The 22,015-nt window shown below is 36.4% G+C and overlaps 1 protein-coding gene across 3 annotated transcripts in view; it reads right to left on the bottom strand.

Moving 5' to 3' along the window:
• The window catches only part of Nbas (NBAS subunit of NRZ tethering complex), a 298,757-nt gene that overhangs the window by 138,605 nt on the left and 138,137 nt on the right, over nt 1–22,015 (bottom strand). For all 3 annotated transcript variants that reach the window (XM_078029643.1, XM_078029644.1, XM_078029645.1), the window contains 3 exons: nt 20,390–20,619; nt 15,831–15,943; nt 7,233–7,346 (listed from right to left, as the gene is read on the bottom strand). In XM_078029643.1, the coding sequence (XP_077885769.1) occupies nt 7,233–7,346; nt 15,831–15,943; nt 20,390–20,619 (457 nt within the window). The remainder of the gene's footprint in view (nt 1–7,232; nt 7,347–15,830; nt 15,944–20,389; nt 20,620–22,015) is intronic.

The raw sequence follows: 22,015 nt of genomic DNA, 5'->3' as shown, positions 1-22,015 counted from the left end.
TCCTCCAGCCACACCCCACATGCCTACATTTACCACCCAGTAGTTCATTCATATTTTTGACCCATCAAATGGATTAATCCACTGACAGGCTACAGCCCTCTCAAGGCAATCATTTTACCTCTGAACACTGCTTCAACTCCTAACACAGGAGCTATGGGGAGACAGTCTAGATCTAAATCATACCTGCTAAATCAGTTTAGACAGAATCTCACTCTGGATACCTCATCTTGATATCTGATCAAATTCCTCATTCTCTCAGATGGCATCTGATCAACCTGGTCTTCAGCAAGAATACTGATCCCGTTACGGCTGCTTATCCAGAATCCCTTCTTACCACTGAGGATTCCTTTTAGTAAATTTTCATCCCTCGCTCCCCAACTTTCCCCTGTTGTATTTGGAGCTAGGTTTGATATTAAGAAATCCAGCTCAATGGAAACAATAAAACTTTGTAGAGTTACAGACAACATATTTAGTTATATTGCAAAAGCCATTGCCCTGATAAGGTATTGGCTACACTTTTATTTTTATTATTTTTTACAGTACTGGCGATTCAACCTCTGGATACTCTACCACTGAGCTATATTCCTAGCCCTTTTTGAGATAGGTCCTGATTTGCTAGAGCTGAACTTAAACTTGCAATCCTCTCCTAGCTTCCCGAGTTGCTCAGATTATATGCACACACCCTATGCCAAGCTTTGCTGTGTAACAGCTTCAGAGTTCAGGAAAGGCAGAACAAGGTTTCTACCACTTTAGCAATGGCTATTGTCTGATATGTGTTTACGCCCATAGGACTCCCTTAAATACAGAATTCCTGAACTGAATGCTCAAAAGAGAATATTAAAGTCACTTCTTGTGGTACTGGGATTGTGGCTTAGTGGTGGAACCTAGCATGTGCAAGGCCCTGGGTTGGATCCTCAGCACCACATAAAAATGAAGATATTCTGTCCATCTCCAACTAAAAAATATTAAAAATCGTTTTAAAATATTGATGAAATGGAAAAAGACTAAATTTATGATGTAATACCATTATTTGAAAATGCTTTAAAGTACAGGGATCCTGTACAGACAGATGGAACAATATCCATGAGCCTGGCTTGCTTCTCCCTCACCCCAACTTATCTTTGAGAACAGGGCACCTAAGATTAGAAGTTCTTAATAATCAAACTTCATGATAATCAAAGTAGCCACCTAATTACTCCTACTAGACCAGAAATCTCACTTTAATCCCATCTACATGCTAACTGACATACGCCTTAGCACAGATGGCACTGAAGATGGCCAGGAAAACTGAAAAAAAGAGCAAAAAAAGCTATGCATGAATGCCGGAGAGAAGATATGATTATTCCCTTTTCTTAGCCCTACCCACCCAATGCCCCCCATCCCACCTGTCCCCCCTGCTTCTTTTGTCTTATATCTATAACTTCCCCACCCCTACCAGACTTTGAAGTTGATTTGGTGAGAGAGTTCCACTTCTCCATTGTCTGGTCACAGAATGAACTGTGCTATTAGTGATCAGCCTCGGTTTTTCTTTTTGGGCTTCCCAACACTGAACACAAAAATAGATGCCTTCCTGGGTATTTTCCACTCTTTTGAGGTCAGAATTTGGTGGCAATGGTGGAACAACACATCACATACAGTTTAAGAATATGGTTATGAATATTCACTGTATTGTTTATTGAACTATGTATAGCCCAACATGTTTGAGACATCTCCACCGAAACTCAGGCAGTTACTGGAGTACCAGAAGGTCTGAGAGTTGCACTGGATCACGTAGAATGTTATGGTATTAGAATTGTTTCAGCCCAAAAAGTCAGTTCTAAAATTTTTTTTTTTTTTTTTTAACTCCAACCTCATAAGTTCATGGGGTACTCCCAAAACACATTACCCAACAATCTACAATGACAACAATACCAGCATTCGTTACAGATTTCATTATAACACTTTATTGAGGTTAAATGTACAGCTATTTTATACCTAAAAGCTGCTTTGATTTGGTGATATGAACTTTTAAAAAATGCAGATCAGTATAGAACTGATAGAAGAGCTAGAACTCTAGTAGGATGGTTTATTAATAACCTAACTTCATTTTTTTTTTTTTACATTGAACAGTAAACTCCAGTAGTAACCAAGGGCATAGTGATTACAAAAACTATCATGGAAAGACTTCACTTTGAATTCATCTTTAAGAAGATTTAGAATATATTCCTCGATTTAAAGAAAATGTTAAGAAATAAACATCTGTGTACAAAGTGCTTAAAAAGAAAACAAATTATCAAATCAGAATCCATCAAGTACTCACTAAGGCTTTAATCCATCAGAAGCTGCCAATTAGCCTCTAACTAGGGCTTTCCACTTTAGCCAATCACTTTTTTTTTTTGTCTTGCTTCTTCAAACACTTCACAAAACTTTTGCTCTGATGTTCTTTTGCTGAAGCCTTGAACCATTCCAGGTTTAGTACTGTCTCATTGATGACTTATTGTCTGCTGAGATAAACTCATTCAAATCTACTATGCCTAAAGTTGATGTTTTAACAAGCCCAATCTATCCCCCTCCAGGCAAAAGTTGACTGCAAAAGTCCCCGATACCAGTCATTATAGATAAAATAGTCTTCCTTTCCATCTTAACAAGCATCAAAAACTGTTTAACACACTGATTTCAAAAATAGAGATGTATGTATTTCAAGGATGGAAGTGAAAAATATATTTTATATTATTTTAAAGTAAATCCTATGCTTGCATCAGCAGCACATACATTAAAATTGCAGTAATACAGACCAAGGATGACAAATTTGTGAAACACTATAAAAAAAAGTCTTCTATTACTTTACTTGTGTAAAAAGAATTCCTGACACCCAATACACTAACTACATTTAAAAAAATTTTTGGCCTTTTTTCCTCATAAAAGGTAACAATGAAAAAATACTAATAAAAATAACGAATGAAATATTTTTTTACTTTAAACATTATAAATTATTTTACATTTGGAAATTTAGTATAGGATAAGACTGTTTTCCACAGGCTAGTAAAACTACTTGTACATCTAGGAAATGAAAAATTATTTTCTCTTTCATAATTCTTGGCTGGAAGGGACTTTTCTTACCAAAAGAAAAACCCACACAAGTTTAATAATATGTATACCCAAGAGAAGTGAATAAATATCAAACAAGTGGCTCTGAGATACTATAGTCCACTGAAACAAAGTAGGATGTGGCAAAGCCAGTAATGGGGAGATGCCCAGGAAACACAGGGCAAAGAAGGAAAGTTGGTGCCTTCTCTGCATAGAAGAATCTCTATTCAGGGTCCTCCATCTCTCCCTAGTACAGAGGGAGACACCTTGCAAATGGAGATTTCCCATGTAGAGGAGGCTCTCTTTTACAAGAGTAACATCTGTTTTCAGAGCTTCTCTTATGTCTCACAACATAATTATGTTCCCAAAATAGTTAGAATGAAGTAATCCTTCACCAGAAAGGAATATTCTGAGGTGGCATACTCTGGCAGTCTACAGACATTTTAGGATGGCATACTTTTTGTCTTCAACACATACTAATGTACTCAAATTATTTCAAAAATAAATCCATCGAGATTTTAGGATGGTTCACATAAGTCTCTAAGAATTAGGAAGTGAAGGAATCAGCTTTGCCATAGAAGTTATTTTAGAGGGGGGGAAAAAGTTGAGCTAGAAAAGAGGCAGAAAGTAATCTTATCTGAGTTTACGTTATTTGACTAAAGCAGAGACTCCCTACACTCTTAATTGCAGTTAAAATCCCTCCAAGAGAGTTTAAGAATTCAGCTATAGAGACTTCCACTCCTACTAGTATCAAAACCTTCAAAAGAACCTTCCATGTTTTCCCTCTGAATGCTTAACCCATTTAAATTTGAACATAAACCTTTACTTTTAATTATTCTAGAAATAATCATTCTGGGAATTACTCATAACTATATACCTTCTGCATGTATGTATACTTTTTTGACACTAAGGCAGAGCTAATATATTAGTTTCACAAATAGTACTAATCTTTTACTTACCATAGTGAGTTTTCAGAGTCTAAGAACACAGATGAAAATTCAGCTCATGTTAATATAAAGATCAAATTATTTTCCCAAGACCATTCTTAGAAGCCAAATTGGATTTCACTTCCTACCCTAACTCTTTCTCGAAGGATATTTTAGACTTCCTTTACTCTGAAGGTTCAATAATTTGAGTGTCAGAAACTGACGATAAATTAACAGGAGAAAAATCATTCATTACATGTGTACGTAATAAGAAGACTCACAAGTATGAGACTCAAAGGACCAGATGATGAAACTTTTTATAGCATCCTCAACTACTAGAAGAAAAAGGGGCTTGGAGTTCCTTGGTAGAGGTGGAGACAGATTCTAAGAATGACAGGAAGAAATCCACAGTAAACTGAGAGGAGAAAAATCCATGGTGAAGGAAGTCTGTTATTATGCAAATGAAATCTCTCAGCCAGGAGCCCTCCAGTAGCCTAGCCTCTTTGGAAGATTGCTGACCTTTCATCTCTTTTTCTGGGATACATTATTCCTAGATCCACCTTTAATCTGATAAGAGGACCTGAGAAAACCTGTCTGTACCCTGCTTCCTACTGTTCCCCAATCACAGTACCAAGGCATCACACTTCGGGGTGTGGTTTTCGGAATCTCAATAATTTTGATCTTATAAAATACAAGACTCATTTCAAACCACACTCTACTTTTCACTCTTAAAGCAAATTTATTGTGATTACTCTAGTAATTAACATCCTTTACAGAATTTAGCTCTTTGAGAACAGATGCCTTTAGAATGTGTCCTAATCTTTGTGCTTCAGTGATTTTTTTTTTAAAGATTATAAGACCCAAACCTGCTCTAAAAAGATTATTAAAAAAAAATGGTGTAGCATTCAGTAGTATTATTAATAGTGTTACTAAAACAATGTTGTGTTGCTTTACTAACACATATTCCTGGAAATGGATCAATATCTAAGTTTTCCTGTAATAAATACATCATACTTAATAATAATAATAGTAAAACTATTCTCTATGTAACACTCTTGAAATGTTTGTATTTATTCAGAATACACTGAAGCAAAAGTGAAAAATCCAGGAGTAAGATTTTCATGGCCAGCCTATGAACACTAACCTCAGCGTGGTGAGGTGCTTCTAAGATAATTAAAGTCCATCATCAGCCGACTTTAAGTGAAAAGTCTATAGCCCTCATGATCTTGATAGGTGACAGATTCAGTGAAAAGGCCTTTTAGATGCAGAGTTTCCCCAGGAAGAGAAACACCAGTGGGTAACAATTTCAGCCTATGCCCATACAGTTCCATCCTGCTCCTGATCTCTTCCTGAGTGATGCACTGCATATTTCCTACTTGATTAGCCAATCCTCATAGTACAAAAAGTCAATTCCTCATAATAAAGTCCTACATGTTCTGCTTCTCTGGTTAAACCATGACTAACAGGCCAGGGATCTGAGCTACTTATTCTCTTATTTATAACCACCTCTCTTGAACACTTTCCTCTTTCTTGCATTACTGTCTGATCTCAAATCAAGAAACGTGATAGCAATTGATAATTTCTGTAAGAACAGCCAGACAACTGCAAAAATTAAGTGAATGAAATGAGGTACAAAAGGGTATAGTGAGTACTATTAAAAAATGTAACAAAGGGAAAAAAATTAAGGGCAAAGGTTTAAAGTAAAACTGAACTGTAAAAATCCTCAATAAATTATTTATCTTCTCTATTTGCCTTTCTTTACTTCCAAAATGAGATTCATAACTCATAAAATGAGAATTTATTGTTGTTAATAAACTTATATGAAGATGGGTCCAACAATAATTTTGATGTCCAAAGTTGTTAGCTGGTTTTGATATGAGAAACTAAATGGGCCAGGAAAGAATGTTTAAAAAAATATTTTTTAGACAAGGAAATTCTTAGTAAGAACAACCTGGAATGTGTTCAAACTAGAAATCTATTAAATAACTTGGATAGTTAGTCTGAAGAAAGAAAACTAATGGTGGCATGATGAGGTACCAGCTATCTGAAATACTTTTATGCTCCCTTCCAAATATGAAGCTTAATGTCCCTCCCTTTGACTATCAGCTGCTCTCAGTTATTTAACATAACCCTTCCTTATTTGCAATATTGCTTTCCACATTTTTATTACCTAAAGTCAAAGAAAGCCTAAAAATATTAAATGAAAAATTCCAGAAATAAACAATTCATGAGTTTTAAATTGCATGATTAGAAAATAATACAAATTCAAACCATTTATGGAATAAAATGGCTAACAACTGTTCCTGTAGAAATATGTAACAGTCAAAACTACAAAAAAGTTTTAAAAGACTCTAGTAAGATGACCACTCTACTTAAGGAAACATGAAACACAATCAAAATGACTTTCCTCCAAATATACAGTCTGCTGTTTAACCTTGCACAGTAAGATATTTAACTTCTGTGATCCTTAATTTCCTTTGAAAAAGGGGAAAAGATATCATTTATGAAAACTTATAAGATTAAATAAGATAAAATACATGAAAACTTCTTTGCTTCCGATTTTTTTTTTTTTTTTAAAGAATGTAAGACCCAAACTGGTCTAAAAAGATTATTTTAGAAAAAGAAATGGTGTAGCAGTAAGTCATAAGATTATTAATAGTAAAGCAACACGATGGTGTTTTAGTAACACTAACACATAATCCTGAAAGTGGAACAATATCTAAGTTTTCCTGTAATAAATACATCACACTTAATAAAAAACTATTCTCTATGTAACACTCTTAAAATGTTTGTATTTATTCAGAATACACTGAAAAATGAAAAATCCAGGAATAAGATTTTCATGGCCAGACTGTGAACACTAACAAATAGTAAATCCAAGTTTCTGACCAATTTTTCAGATACAGTAATATAAAACTATGGTTGGACACTGAAGTGAACTAATGAGGCTGGCTGGCTCTATGTTTATGTGTTCTGGTTATAAATGGTAATACTGACTTCTGTCCTAGCTCTCACTCGGTGGCACCATGAATAAGCCTTTCTTCATTTAAAGGACAGATGATGGTTTTAGCAGTTCAGTGCAGATACACATCTCTATAGTATGCCAATCTTTCTAGAAAACGCTAATCCTTACTCAAAGGATAAACTCACACCTAAAAGAATGTATCCTGATGCTTACCCAAGATGATGTCAAGTGTGACACAGAAACCTATTCTAGAATTTAGCATTCAAAAGACTTACCTGCAACCCTCAGCAACTCAGCAAGGCCTAGAACCTTGGCAGATTGTTTGTAGCACATGGGAGACTGGGAAATACACTCCTTGATGAGGCTGATCCTATCTGAGCACAATCGCACTACAAGAGAAATACATATTAAAGACTTGCAACTAGGGACATCACAAAAGGGTGTCATCACATTCCTAATAAAAGGCAGTCAAACAAAATGAACATTGCTAGTCTGCAGATCAGCAAAAACTAAGTAAAATAAGTATTAATAAAACATTATTATTGTTCCAAATGACTGATGTACAACATGGATATTTTCCTTATAGCCAAACTTCTAAAACATGGCCCTGACCTGTCATTCTGAAGACTGAAAATCATGTCATCTTTTCAAGAATCATGTCAGGACGTAGAACTTTTAAATAGGCAGTATTTGTCTCTGAAGACTTCACATCCTTCCTATCATACCAGTCCCTTCATCTTGACCTAATTCTCCAAAACCCATTCCAGATTCCAAATATCCATTTTCTAAGTTCACATCACATTGGTATAGAAGGCAGGAGTCCTCAATGGACATACTATTCTAAGGTTAAGCCAAATCCTCTCACTTAATATAGGTATTAGGAAAATGAAACACATCTGATCCAACCAATTCATACCATAAAGAAATGAACACAAAGAAAAAAAAACTTTGGTGTTAAAGAGAACAAAGTGTGCTCTAGAAATATACAATGCTTATTTAGAGTACAGATGTCAACCTTTAAGGAGCCCCACACTGCCTAGGAGGTCAACCCCCAATAGCTACAACGAATGTAACACTATCTAAAAGAAATAGGTAAGAACTATGCCCTTGGCACTGCTGTAGGTGCTTTGTGCATATTAGCCCTACCTAGCAGAACCATATAGTCATTACCATTATTTTTCTCAATGGAAAAAAATGAGGTACCAAAAGGTTAAGTGCTTTGGTGAAACTCACCAAAAAAGTGATGGGAAATGAATAAAGTCAACCCAACTCCATAAATGTTGTCCACAATACAATCGTTATCCATTCCTACACTCATGGCTTTTCCCTATATATCCCGATTTCTTAAAAGTTCTTCTAAGTGGGTGGGAGGACACATAAAGCTTGGTTAGATTTAAAAAAAAGTGTTTTTTTCTTTGAAATGGGCCTTTTATTTTTGTATATTTTGATTATAACTTAATTTTGAACTTACAGAAAAATTGCAAGTGTAGTACAAAGAACTCCTCTACACTATGCCAGGATTAACCAATTAGAATAACTTGCTCTGTTCACATACACATATACAAAATCATGCATGTACTCCCTTCTTCCTTCCCCTGCCATGTCCACCCAGAAAAAGATAAATACACACACACGCACACAAATATACACACACGCACACAAATATACACACACACGCACACAAATATACACACACGCACACAAATATACACATGCACACAAATATAAACACGATTATATTCTTCTGAACTATTTGAAAAAAAGTTGCCAACATCACGTTCTTTTATCCATAAATACTTTGGCATGTGTTTCAAGTTCAAGCTCTTTAAAGATAGGTATTTCACTGGGTATTGTGGCACATGCCCACAATCCCAGAGACTCAAGAGGTTGAGACACGAGATTACCAACTTTGAAGCCAGCCTCTCCACTTGAGCAAAACTCACCTCAAAACATACATATGTAAATATGTACATTTATATGTATAAATACATATACACATATAAATATGTATAAATACATATGTATGTATGTATGTAAAGGCTAGGGATATAAGTCAGTGACAGAGTGCTTGCCTACCATGTATGAGACTTGGATTTGTTCCCGAGTACTGCCAAAACAAAAAACAAGAAAAAAGATGAGTATATCTGTGTGTGTGTGTGTGTGTGCGCGCGCACATGCCATGCTGGTGTAATAAACTTGTTGTGACCATTGTTGTAAAACATAAGTGTAAATTACAGTTAACTTCTTTTGCAGTCTTAGTGGTCAGTATCTATGTGTCTATCTGAATATAGCTTTGGTAGATTATTATTCCTAACTATCCACTGCAATTATTCTGTATCCCAAACTCCTAACATTAGACTTGACCTGTGACTTATTCAGAAAATGAACCTCAGTGGAAGTGATCTATGCCACTTTTGAGCAAAAGCTGTACAGATCATCATGGAATTCCACTTCTGACCTTGTCCCTCTACCACAGAAATGCCACAGTGGGCAGGACTGAGGGCAAGAACCAAGCCTGTTAGCACATGTTGAATTTTTACTGTAACATGCTTTTTTTTGTCCTAATTACCCGCTACTATTTTAACGGGTTTTTTTTCTAGATTAGTAACAACTTTTTGTTTCCATTTGCTTTTCAAAACACTCTCTACAGACACTGACATTCTATATGTGTAAAATATGGCTTCATGGCTTCATCTATGGACTTGTTGACACATTCGTGTGTTCTTAGAGAAGCTCTAGCTTTAACTTTAGTAGGCCACTTTGATACTATGACCAGCCTTTCCCTAGCAATTAAAAGCAAAGTGGAAAACTGAAGTTGCATGCTAGGAGCCACAGCAAAAGTATTATGATACATGGCACCTTTGTTTTAGGTGACTGCCAGCTAGCCATTGAGATGATATGATTATGTTAAGATTTACATTCATATGGAAATTGGACTCCTGCTGTTCACCTCGGCCTGTTATGGGACTCATGTTATGGGACTCCCAGAGAGTTCCCATTGGTTGGGGAAGGATAGTAGAAGGGTATTTCTGGGGGAGGTGGGGACCGGTTCTGGTAGACGCACACACGTGTGGACCGGCTGGCTAGCGGGACTCACACGGGTCACTGACGGCCTTTTTAAAAATAAAACTTTGTTTCTGCTCGAGCGACTTGTGTTTCTGTGCCCAGCCGGATTGCAGCAGTTGCAAACAATAAAAAAAATCATTTCCTTGAACCTTCCCTTTGATGAAGGGTCAAGTTTTGTTGTCTCCTTGTTACCCTAAGCAATGCATTCTACTACTATTTCAAACATGAAATAAATTTGGAGATCAGGATTCTAATAGACTGCAGTTACCATGCTCAAATTACATTTTTCATTATTTATCCATTTTATGAATCTCTGGACAATAACTATACTTCAATTAACACTGACCTTCGAATGTGATTATATTTCAAACGCTATTTCTCAGTTAACTAAGTACAAGCCTTAGATATTATCATCTGTCCAAGAAGGGGTGTTTGATTCCATTTGTAAAATAACTTCCAAAATGAAATCAACATACTGAAAAGAATATATTCATATATATCCTTTTCCTGTGGATCTCACAAATATATCTCAAAAAATACCTATACATATATACACAGATATATATACACACAGATAAACAGATATACGGAGAGATATACAGATACACAGATACACACACAGATACACACACACGTATACACACACATGTACACAGAAGTACAGACACCCACACCCACACACCCACATTACACACCCACACAGATACACAACACACACATACACACAACACAGATACACAACACACAGATACACGGATACACCCGCTCACCCACACAGATACCCACCCACCCAGAGACACAACACAGACCCACAGATACCCACCCACAGAGACAACACACAGGTACACAGAGACACAGATACCCACACAAAGATACACACAGACACACACAGACACACACACACACATATACAGAGATACACACAGATAGATATATATACACACATACACACAGAGATACACACAGATACACACACAACACACAGATACACAGATATATATACACACACCACAGAGACACACACACCAAACAGACCACACAGACACACACACCAGAGACACACACACCGACACAGACATACACAGATATACACACACGTACAGTCACACAGATATACAGTCACACAGACAGACACACACACACACACAAACACAGACAGATACACAGACACACAGATATACAGATATATACACAGACCAGAGACAGAGACACACACACAACACATACACACACCACAGAGATACACACACACAGACATACACACCCCCCACACAGACATACACACCCCCCACACAGACATACACACCCCCCACACAGACATACACACCCCCCACACAGACATACACACCCCCCACACAGACATACACACCCCCCACACAGACATACACACCCCCCACACAGACACACACAGATACAGAGATACACAGAGATACACACAGACAGAGATACAGACACAGAGATAGATACATATACAGAGACACACAGACACACCCCACACACACCCCACCCCACCACACACAGACCCCCCCACACACACACAGACCCCCCCCACACCGAGCCCCACACACACACAGACCCCCCACGCAGACCCCCACACCAAGCCCCCCCACACCGATCCCCACACCGATCCCCACACCGAGTCCCCCCCACACAGACCCCCACACCGAGACACCCCCCCCGACACCCCACACCGAGACACCCCCCCCGACACCCACACCGAGACACCCCCCCACACACCCACACCGAGACACCCCCCCACACACCCACACCGAGACACCCCCCCCCACACCCACACCGAGACACCCCCCCACACCCACACAGAGACAGAGACATACAGAGACACAGACACAGAGACAGATATATACACACAGAGACACAGACACACAGAGACACACAGGCACACAGAGAGACACCACAGACAGACGCACACACAGAAACAGACACACCCACACACCACACATGCACACATACAGACACACAGATACATACAGATACACACAGATATACACACAGATAAACAGATACACAGAGGCAGACAGAGACAGACACACAGAGACAGACACACACATACAGAGATACACACATCTATATATATACACAGATATACACATATATATACACACAGGTATATACACACATACAGATATACAGACCCCCACCCACCCACAGATATATACACACAGATATATATACACAGAGATACACACACACACGGATATATACACAGATACACACACAGCTATATATACACACACATAAACATATATTACACATACACATACACAGATATATATATTACACATACACATACACAGATATATATATTACACATACACATACACAGATATATTTTTTTTAAACTACTGTAAGCATAAATACACAGGACTCAAATGTAAAAAGCATTTTACTGACCAGCTACCTAGCTAGCAGTCATCACTTTGAGGAATGGACAATAAATGTCCATCATTATTCACTCATGAATGATATGAAAACACCAACACACATACTTGTGACATTGCTAAAGCTCAAATTTGAATTGTCATCAGCCAGAAAGGTACAAACATGCAGGATTCAATGATGAGCAAGAAGACAAGTCTGTCCCTTTCCCAAAGCAACTTTTACTTTTGTATCTCTTCACCAATAAAATTGTGTCTGTTTGCAAAAGCAGGTACTTGAGCCATACCACCTCGATTTGAATTCTAGCTCTATTTCTTGGACCCTATCCAAGTTACTTAAAAATCAAGGCACAGAAAGATTAACATTTGAAAACTGGAAAAGTAATCATCACTATCTTATAGGGTATTCTTTGAGACTTACTGGATATATGTAAATGTACTTGGAACATAAAAGTCACTCAATATAAATTGTTGCTGATATCACTACCAACATTGACAGAAACACTTATGGAGTGTGGAATCCACTAATGGAAGGTTCCTCCGTGTTTTGGAATATAATTTTTAGGACTACTTAGGGAATATTCTATTTTTACACCCATCCAAGAAAGGTGAAGCTCAGACATTTTTGCCACAGGCCTTATTAAAGCAGCTGAACCAGATTTAAACTCATGTGATACTATGATGTGACTCTTATTTTCAATGTGCCATTAATAAATTAATGTTTACAAAATAGAAGGAATAAGAAGGAAAAGGGAATTGAGTGCTGGAGGTACGAGAAGAATCAAAGGCAGGAAAGCAAACTGAATGAATAGAAAGATGGGAGGGAGAATAAGAAGGCAGGTAAGACCACACTAATTCTATGTTCATTTATAAAATGCCTTAAAGCAAAATAATGAAAATGATAACTGATGTTTTGTACAGCCGTACCACATCCTAGGCCTAGAAATGTATCCACTTACTCCTTTTATTTATTTATTTTTAATTTTTTAGTTGTAGTTATTTATTTTTATGTGGTGCTGAGGATTGAACCCAGGGCCTCGCCCATGCTAGATGAGCGCTCTACTATTGAGTCACAACCCCAGCCCCCACTTATTCCTTTTAAATAATTCTTGCAGTACTTATCAGTATCTCTGGTAAATAATGGGGGGGGGGACACTAAGAAACATAAAGATACTTGCCCACAGTTAAAGAAAAATGGCAGAACCAGCTAAGCAGAATCACAATGCTGTGAGTAAAACACTGACTTCCCTTTTGACAGAAGTAACTCAGGGAACAACTGAAATATCCAAGAACCACTCACTTGAATAGTAAAAAACAAATACACTCAAATAAAACAAATATAAAAATCAAAATACCCAAATTACAGGAAAAAGAACATACATGCATGTACACATGCAAATACTTCTTGGACTCAAACATATGAAACTATTGTTACATACTATTTCACTTTCTGTTTTTTTAAGTATAATTTAGCTAGTACCAACAGTCTCCATCTTATGGATTCATGGGCTTTTCTGACAAATGTTCTAATACAAAATTTTAAATTTAAATTTTCACATTGATTTGAAATATTTCAGAAGCTACAGGTTAGTGGGTTTGGTTGTAAATATTTAAACTCGGTAGCGAATAAAGCTGATAAATATTACAAGCCAAAATATTGCTATTGGATTATCACAGAAAATCAGGGCTCAACATTTTAAAGTTCAATAGCATATGAGGAACTATAAAACGTTTCTCTATCCTGTTTAATTACTGAAGTAGCATGTGCACAGAGCGATGCTACAGTATAACCTCACAAGGGATAAAGGCAGAGTAAAAGTTTCATCGTGCTCCAAACTCTTCCCTAACTGAAAACTGAAATTAAATGTTTAAGGGGGAAGGAGTTAATGATTTAAGACATTTTAGGATAAACAGAAAATGCTGTTTCAGTAACTGATTAATCTTCACAATTTTAAAAGATTTTGAGCTTCAAAACTGATTTAATGCTACAATTGAATATAATTTTCTAGTGACTTAATAATCAGCTTACATATACTTAAGATGCTACAGGATATTTATAATCATATACAAATACTCTTCCAAAGATACTAAAAGTAACAATAATATTCTTTGAAGTCTATTGTCTGAGAAGCAGAAATTTAGGCCCATATGAATGTATAAGATTGTTCGAGACCCAGATCCCTTGAGGTCCAGTCAACCTACTACTGTGGAAGACAAAGACACCAAGGAACTTACAAGGCCTTATTATCCAAAGGTGACATCCATTGTGTAAACATACCAACACACAGATGGAGGGAACTCCACTATACACCTCCTCCCAGTCCCAATTCCAACCATTTTCAGAATTAGAAACAGGGACTTGCAGGTAAATAGATGGAGAATACAATGTTAAGTGAAGTAAGCCAGTCCCCAAAAACCAAAGGACGAATGTTTTGATATGAAGATACTCACTGATAATGGCAATAGGTGGGTGAGCATGGGAGGAATGGAGGAACTTTAGACAGGGCAAAGGAAAGGGAAGGGAAGGGGCAAGAGGTTAGGAATGATGGTGGAATGAGTTAGACATCACCACCCTAAGTACATCTATGAATGGTGTGATAATACTTTGTGTGAATCAGTGACTTGAAAAATTATGTCATAAGTATAATATGAAGTGAATTACATTGTGCTGTCATATATACAAATTATAATAAATATTTAAAAAAAAGAACACATGGCCCGCCAGGGAATCCAGCCAAGCATACCCCCAAGAGCCAAACACCCTTTTCATTTAAGGCATTGGGATCTAGGGTTTGAAGCAACTGAAAATCTACCTTCCACTTATCAGCTTAGGTCAGCTAAGGTCCAGGTCATCGTGAGCTGGGCACTGTGCTCATAGCATAAAGTAGAAGAGACAAATGGCTGTGTGAGGAAGCTCTTGGTGGAACCTTAAGGCCTTTTACATTTAGGCACCAGAACTTCAGCTTCATGAAAAAAAAACACTAACTAAACTCTACACAAAACTTAGAATTGACTTAAACAATTTTCTGCATCAAGTATAAAAAGAAATAATCAAATCCATGAAATGAAACAAGATTCAGAATAAGCTATATACTAAAAACTAATGTAAATCTGAAATACTCATCTATAATTCCCAAATTCTACTTTATTTTTATAGGCAGCCTCACTGCTCATTTACTAATATTTTTTTAAAAGTCTGCAAATGTGAATTTAAAAAATAAATTTATGGTAAAATGTTTTTTTGTTTGGTTTTCCACTGAGATTTCACTGGAAAAAGAAGAGAATATGTAGAATCTACTGATAATGGACTAAATAGCCAAAGATACTTGTGGTTTCAAAAACTAAAAAGGGACACTAATAAATTGGCACAAAACAAGTTACTAACAATGCAATACTAAGCAAAAAACTCACCTTGCAAAGGCAGAATCTTTACCCCAAATTCTTCAAGACATCCAAAGGCCCGGATAAGGTCTAGTTCCTCTTGAATGGCAGCGGGCTTATCTGTTATCAGCTGTAAGCAGCACCTATGAGAAATTAGATTTTTAAAAAGAAGCATGTTCTGCCAAATTATCGTTCTATATTTAACATGAGACCAGACATATTTATCATGAATCTATGCTATTGCAGATATTTATTCAGCTAGATGCTTTGTTATTTTTCATAATTCTTATAGTAAGCCCATGAGGAAGGCAAATATCATGGCATAAAGCATCCTAATTCCATTTAGTGCTACTTTACTGATGAATACAAAAGTAATGATTACATTAGAAAGGACTGTTTTTTAAAGACAGAATTAATTTTCAATTTCCCTTTTAGAAAAAATAATTCAGTCTCAATGTGGTTTTCCAAAATCAACTACAGAAATATCGACTGAACAAAGAACCTTTTTCTGATTTAAAAAAACAAAGAAGCAGTCAATTGATAACACAAATACTGACATAAATTACAAAGACAAGTAATTTGCTAATATAAGAAAACATTGAGCCTATCAAGTTAAGGGGTTTGTTTTGTTTTTTAAATTTTTTTTTGAGGTAGGGGTCTCACTTTCTTTGCCCAGGTGGGTCTTAAACCCTGAGGCTCAAGCAACCCTCCCATCTCAGCGTCCTAAGTAGCTGAAACTACAAGCTCATGTCATCACACCTGGCATACAGAATATTTTAAACAGACTTTCAAAGTTCAGAGAAAGTGTATTATTTATTCATTTTTGTTTAATGAACAAGAATATTCTCTAAAGATAGAGAGGAATGCAGAGTTGGCAAATCAGATAGAGGTCATGCCTCTAAGGACCAATAACTGCTGAAACCACAGACCTAGGTGCGAGTATCTAGAATGCCATACACCTGAGTGATACAAATAGGCCTGGCTTGTTCTTGCAAACCTGTAGGATTTAAATCAGTTGAACACCCACTTATACTCCCAAATCACTATAAAAAGTCTGATTTCTTTGTAGTTTCTATAAACACTTCAAATGTAATTGCCTCTGAACCCTGGAATTCTAAGATGTGGAAATTTATACTTCAGATAGGCCCATACTTTCTCAAGAGGTAGTATTATAAATAATTTCCACAGACTGCTTTTTTTAAAATGTACCAAATTGGGAATTAATAAATCCTATAAAAGTCACACAATGGAATATTCTATACCTATCAAAAAATAACTCAAACTTACACAAAAAAAACCCCAATCAATAAATGGGCTAAGGAACTGAAAAGACTTCACGGAAGAAATACAATCAATCAGCAAATATTTGCAAATATGTTCAACATCTCTAGCAATTAAGAGAAATGCAAATCACAACTACTGTAAGATATTACATCACTCCATTCAGAATGGTAATCAAGAATACAAACAACGTTTATTGGCAAGGATGTGGGGGGAAGGTACCCTCATATACTGCTAGTGGGACTGCAAATTGGTGCAACCACTCTGGAAAGGATTATGAGATTCCTCAGAAAAACTGGAATTCGACCACCATTTGATCCAGTTATCCCACTCCTTGGTTTATTCCCAAAGGATTTACAACCAGCATATTATATTGACACAGCCACATCAATGTCTATAGCAGCTCAATTCCCAATAGCCAAATTATGGAACCAACATAGATGCCCTTCAAGAAATGCATGGAAAAAGAAAATGTGTTATATATACACAATGGAATATTACTCAGCCTTAAAGAATGAAATTACGACATTTGCCAGCAAATGCATAGAGATGGACAATAGCATGCTAAGCAAAATAAGTCAACCCCAAGGAACCAAAGTCTGAATGTTTGATCTGATATGCGAATGCTAATTCATAATAAGGGGATGGGGCAAGGGAAGAACAGACTTATTATGGATTAGAGGGGAGTGAAGGGAAGGCAAGCGGTTTGGGATAGGAAAGAGAATGAACCTAACATTATTCTATGTGTATATATGATTACCCAACCGATTTAATTTTAAATAATGTACAATCAGAAGAATGAAAAGTTATACTCCCTTTATGTATGATGTGTCAAAAATGCATTCTACTGACATATATAACTAATTTAGACAAATTTAAAAAAGAATGCAATAAACTTATATGTACTTATATATAAAAAATATTCTAGATAGAACATAGGTGATAAAAAAGATATAAAATGGTGTGTGTTATTTTTAATAAGGAGAGATTTTATTTAATTGATTTCATTTTTTAAGTACACAATAGCTGAATGCATTATAATTCTTATTACACATAGAGCACAATTTTTCATATCTTTGTATATAAAGTAGGTTCATGCCAATTCATATCTTTATGTGTACTTTTTTTGCATTACAATCTTTATTACACATACATACAATTTTTCATCTGTGTGTATATAAAGTAAGATGATACCCAAATCGTGTCTTTAATTCATTGTGAGCTTTGCCGTCTTTCTCCCTGTCCTTAACCTCTTTAGCCATGTTAATTATAATAGCAAAAATATTGTAATAGAACATTATGTAAGCATTCTAGAAGAAATGGGCGTTTTCATAAATAATATTTCTAAGTAGCTAAACATTTTAACTGATCATAAAAGCATGAAATTTAATGCACAAATATTTGATGTACATATTTTATGGATATGTGATGTTCTAAAGTTTATTAGTTATTAAAGTGAAAAAGCTTTAAATATTTGATGTTATGCAAGTTTTATATTTAAGTAAAATACAAAGAGTATGAAGTGATCATAAAAAAGGTATGTGTTATAGTTTAGATATGAGGTGCCTCCAAAAAAAGCTCATGAGAGACAACGCAAGAAAGTTCACAGGTGAAATTTGGTTTGAGAGCCTTCATCTAGTCCGTGGATATGGATTAACTGGGTGTTAAGTAAAGGCAGATGGGGTGTGGCTAGAGAAGGAGGTCACTTGTGGTGTGCATTCAGTGGGTCCATATTTGGGCCCTGGTGAGCAGAGCTCTCTGCTTCCTGGGGGCATGATCTGACCTGCTTTCCTCTGCCATGCCCTTCTGCTTCCCAGGGCCAGAGCTACAGAGCAGGCCACCTGCAGACTAAGACCTCTGAAACTGGGGTCCCAAACAAACTTCCTCTCCTCCACATTATTCTTATCTGGTCTTTTGGTCACAATGATGCAAAAGATGACTACTAGATAAGAATGTACTGGCCGTGATGGGGTTGTGGCTCAGTGGTAGAGCACTTGCCTACCTTTTCTTGAGTTCCTTTGTTTGACCAAAGAAACAAATACTCATGGAGGACATGAGAAAGCCAAGTCCTCAGAAACTGCTAATTGAAGTAAAAGCAATTTTAAAATGCGTTTGTAGAAAGGAATGAAAATCAATTTAGCTTTAAGCAAAATAGAACAGTCTAAAAAAGGAGATCAAAGAAAAAACAGACTCAGACTTCCAAGATATGAATTAGATGAGAAGTACGTAGTAGTAATAAGACTAGACACTGTAAGAGAGAAAACAGCTAGTGGTAAGAACATCAGGAAATTGGTCAGATGGCAGGAGAAAGGATGCCACTTTTCAGCTCCTGCAGCATTGAAGAAGTAAGATCAATGTTATGGTTTGGTCATGGTTTCAGTGTCCCTTAAGGGTTCAGATGTTGGTAGCTTAGTCCCTAGTATGGTGGTGGTAATATTTCTTTAAGAATTGGGGACTAGTGAGAAGTTCTAAGACTGGCCCAGTCCCCTTGCTCTGGCTTCCCATGGGTTCCTCCCTCTCCCACCTCTTCCTGCCTTTGTGATGCCATCTGCCAAGTGGTGATGTAGTAAGGGCCCCCCCCACCAGAGATAAGCCCTTTATGGTTCAAACTTTCAGCATCCAAAACTGTGAGCTAAATAAACACCTTATCTTTGTAAGTACTTAGTCTCAGGTTATTTCATTTTAATAATGAAAAAAGGACTGATATAGTAAGTATTTTTGAAGCTTTTATCATCATAAAGTAATATATTTTTTCATCTTTATTAGTCTTTTAATTTCATCAAAATTAACTGTAAAAACTAATTTCAAATCATGAATAAATTCTTTCAGGGAAAACCAGTTCAATTTTAAGTAACTAAAAATTTAGACTCTTCTATTTAAATAAGAGGATTAAACAAATGAGACAGGCCAAGAGAGGAACTCAATTATATTCTAGATATTTCTACTTGGAAGGAGCTTTTGAACTTTATCATCTAATCAGGTCTCTTGTCTCTAAACAGATCAAATACTGTGCAAAGGAGATAGACCAGAAACCCTAGGAATTTTCAGAACTTGAATTTATATGCCATCACATGAATCTCTTCCAACAAAAGAAAAATATAGACTTTAGATAATCAGCACAAATGACTTAGCAAAAAACAGGCTGGAGATACTGGGTCAAGATGAAGTTAATGGATATTCAAAACTCATTAGTTTTCATTTTATACTGAAGCAATAAATTACTGTACTTGACATTTTATAAAGAATCAAGTCACGGTGGAGTTTGTGCATTGTGCCTTGCCCCTCTTATGAAAAAATAGGTGTTCTACCTGGCCAGATCCATGCAGCTGTCGCTAAGATTGGTGGATGAGTTGAAGTACTCTCTGCTGGCAGCCAAAACCAAGTCAACACTTTTCTCGTAACCGACCCTATACTGGATTTTTCCTTTCTGGGCTGCACTGGCTGCAGGATTTACTGACCAAGCACTGCAGTGCATCATTTGACCAGCTAGGTGGATGTTCTCAAGGCGACTGGAGCACAGAAGGCTTTCTGTAAATATCTGGGAAGGAAAAAACACAGCAATTAGTGATAGACAAGGCAGACTCATTTTTAACAAAATGAAGGCTCTGAAATCCAAATGAAATAAAAAACACATTCAACCACATCTGATGGTTGTATAACACTGTAGAGGTACAAAATAACAATAAATTATATCCTTCAAAACTGGCTAATTTCACTTGAATAACAAAAATTCATCTTTTAGGACGATGAAAGTATAATTTCACTGAACCAAAACAAAAGCATATAATTTTAAGGTATTAGAAGTATTCAAAGTTCATATTCATTAAAAAGAGCATCTAATAGATATATTCCCCCACCCTTAACCAGGGCCCTTCTGTTAAACTATAATCACTTCAATTTTTAAAAGGAAGTCTTTGAATATGATATACATAACTTATAATTGGTTAAACCATCTGAATTCAGTCTCACAAACTAAACAGACAAGCTACAAGTGTTATATTTAACCTAGTCATTAAAAATTATGATATACCACATAACAGATTTTTTTTTCAACCTGCACATTAAAAAATATTTCAAGCTGTACGCAGTGGCACACGCCTATAATCCCAGCAGTTCAGGAGGCCAAGACAGAGGATCACGACTTCAAAGCTAGCCTCAGCAAAAAGCGAGGTGCTAAGCAACTCAGACCCTGTCTCTAAATAAAATACAAAATAGTGCTGGGGATGTGGCTCAGTGGTCGAGTACCCCCGAGTTCACTCCTTGGAACTCCCCAACCCCCCAAAAAAATACTTCCATAAAAAGACACTGATAGAAAGTGTTCATGCAAATATTCTAGGAGGCAACTAACAGTATCAATTAACAAAAGTAATAAATTAATTGAGCTTACATACATACTATATAAACTATTAACGTCGTCCTTTTAAAGCCTACACTAATGATGTGATCTACAGGGTTAGGGTTGTGGCTCAGTGGCAGAGCACTTGCCTGGTACATGTGAGGCATTGGGTTCAATTCTCAGCACCACATAAAAATAAACAAAATAAAGATATTGTGCCCATGTATAACTAAAAAAATTTTGTTTTTTTAACTTTTAAGGGAAACTAATAATTGGATCTGTAATTAGCACACGAACTTCCAAGAATATTCTTCCGTAGCAATTCCACAGCTGAAGATAGGAGAGAAACAGAAAAGATAAAAATATATATTTCATGGAGAGTTTCCTCATAATAAGGGAATACAATAAAAACTTGATCTTAATTATCACTTTACAAGAAGCATTTTTGACCAGGCCTCTATTGAGATGTCTGGTAAGAAAAAAGTCACTAATGTCTAAGAAGTATCTTCTATAAAACAGATATTATATAGAAAGCAAATCAATGAACAGTCCTCATCGCTTCTTCCATCTGACTGACCAAAACGGCTTCCTCCAAGCA

Source organism: Ictidomys tridecemlineatus, chromosome 12 (genome assembly GCF_052094955.1).
Source record: "Ictidomys tridecemlineatus isolate mIctTri1 chromosome 12, mIctTri1.hap1, whole genome shotgun sequence".
Taxonomy (NCBI): Eukaryota; Metazoa; Chordata; class Mammalia; order Rodentia; family Sciuridae; genus Ictidomys; species Ictidomys tridecemlineatus.
This window is presented reverse-complemented; position numbering and strand designations above follow the sequence as displayed.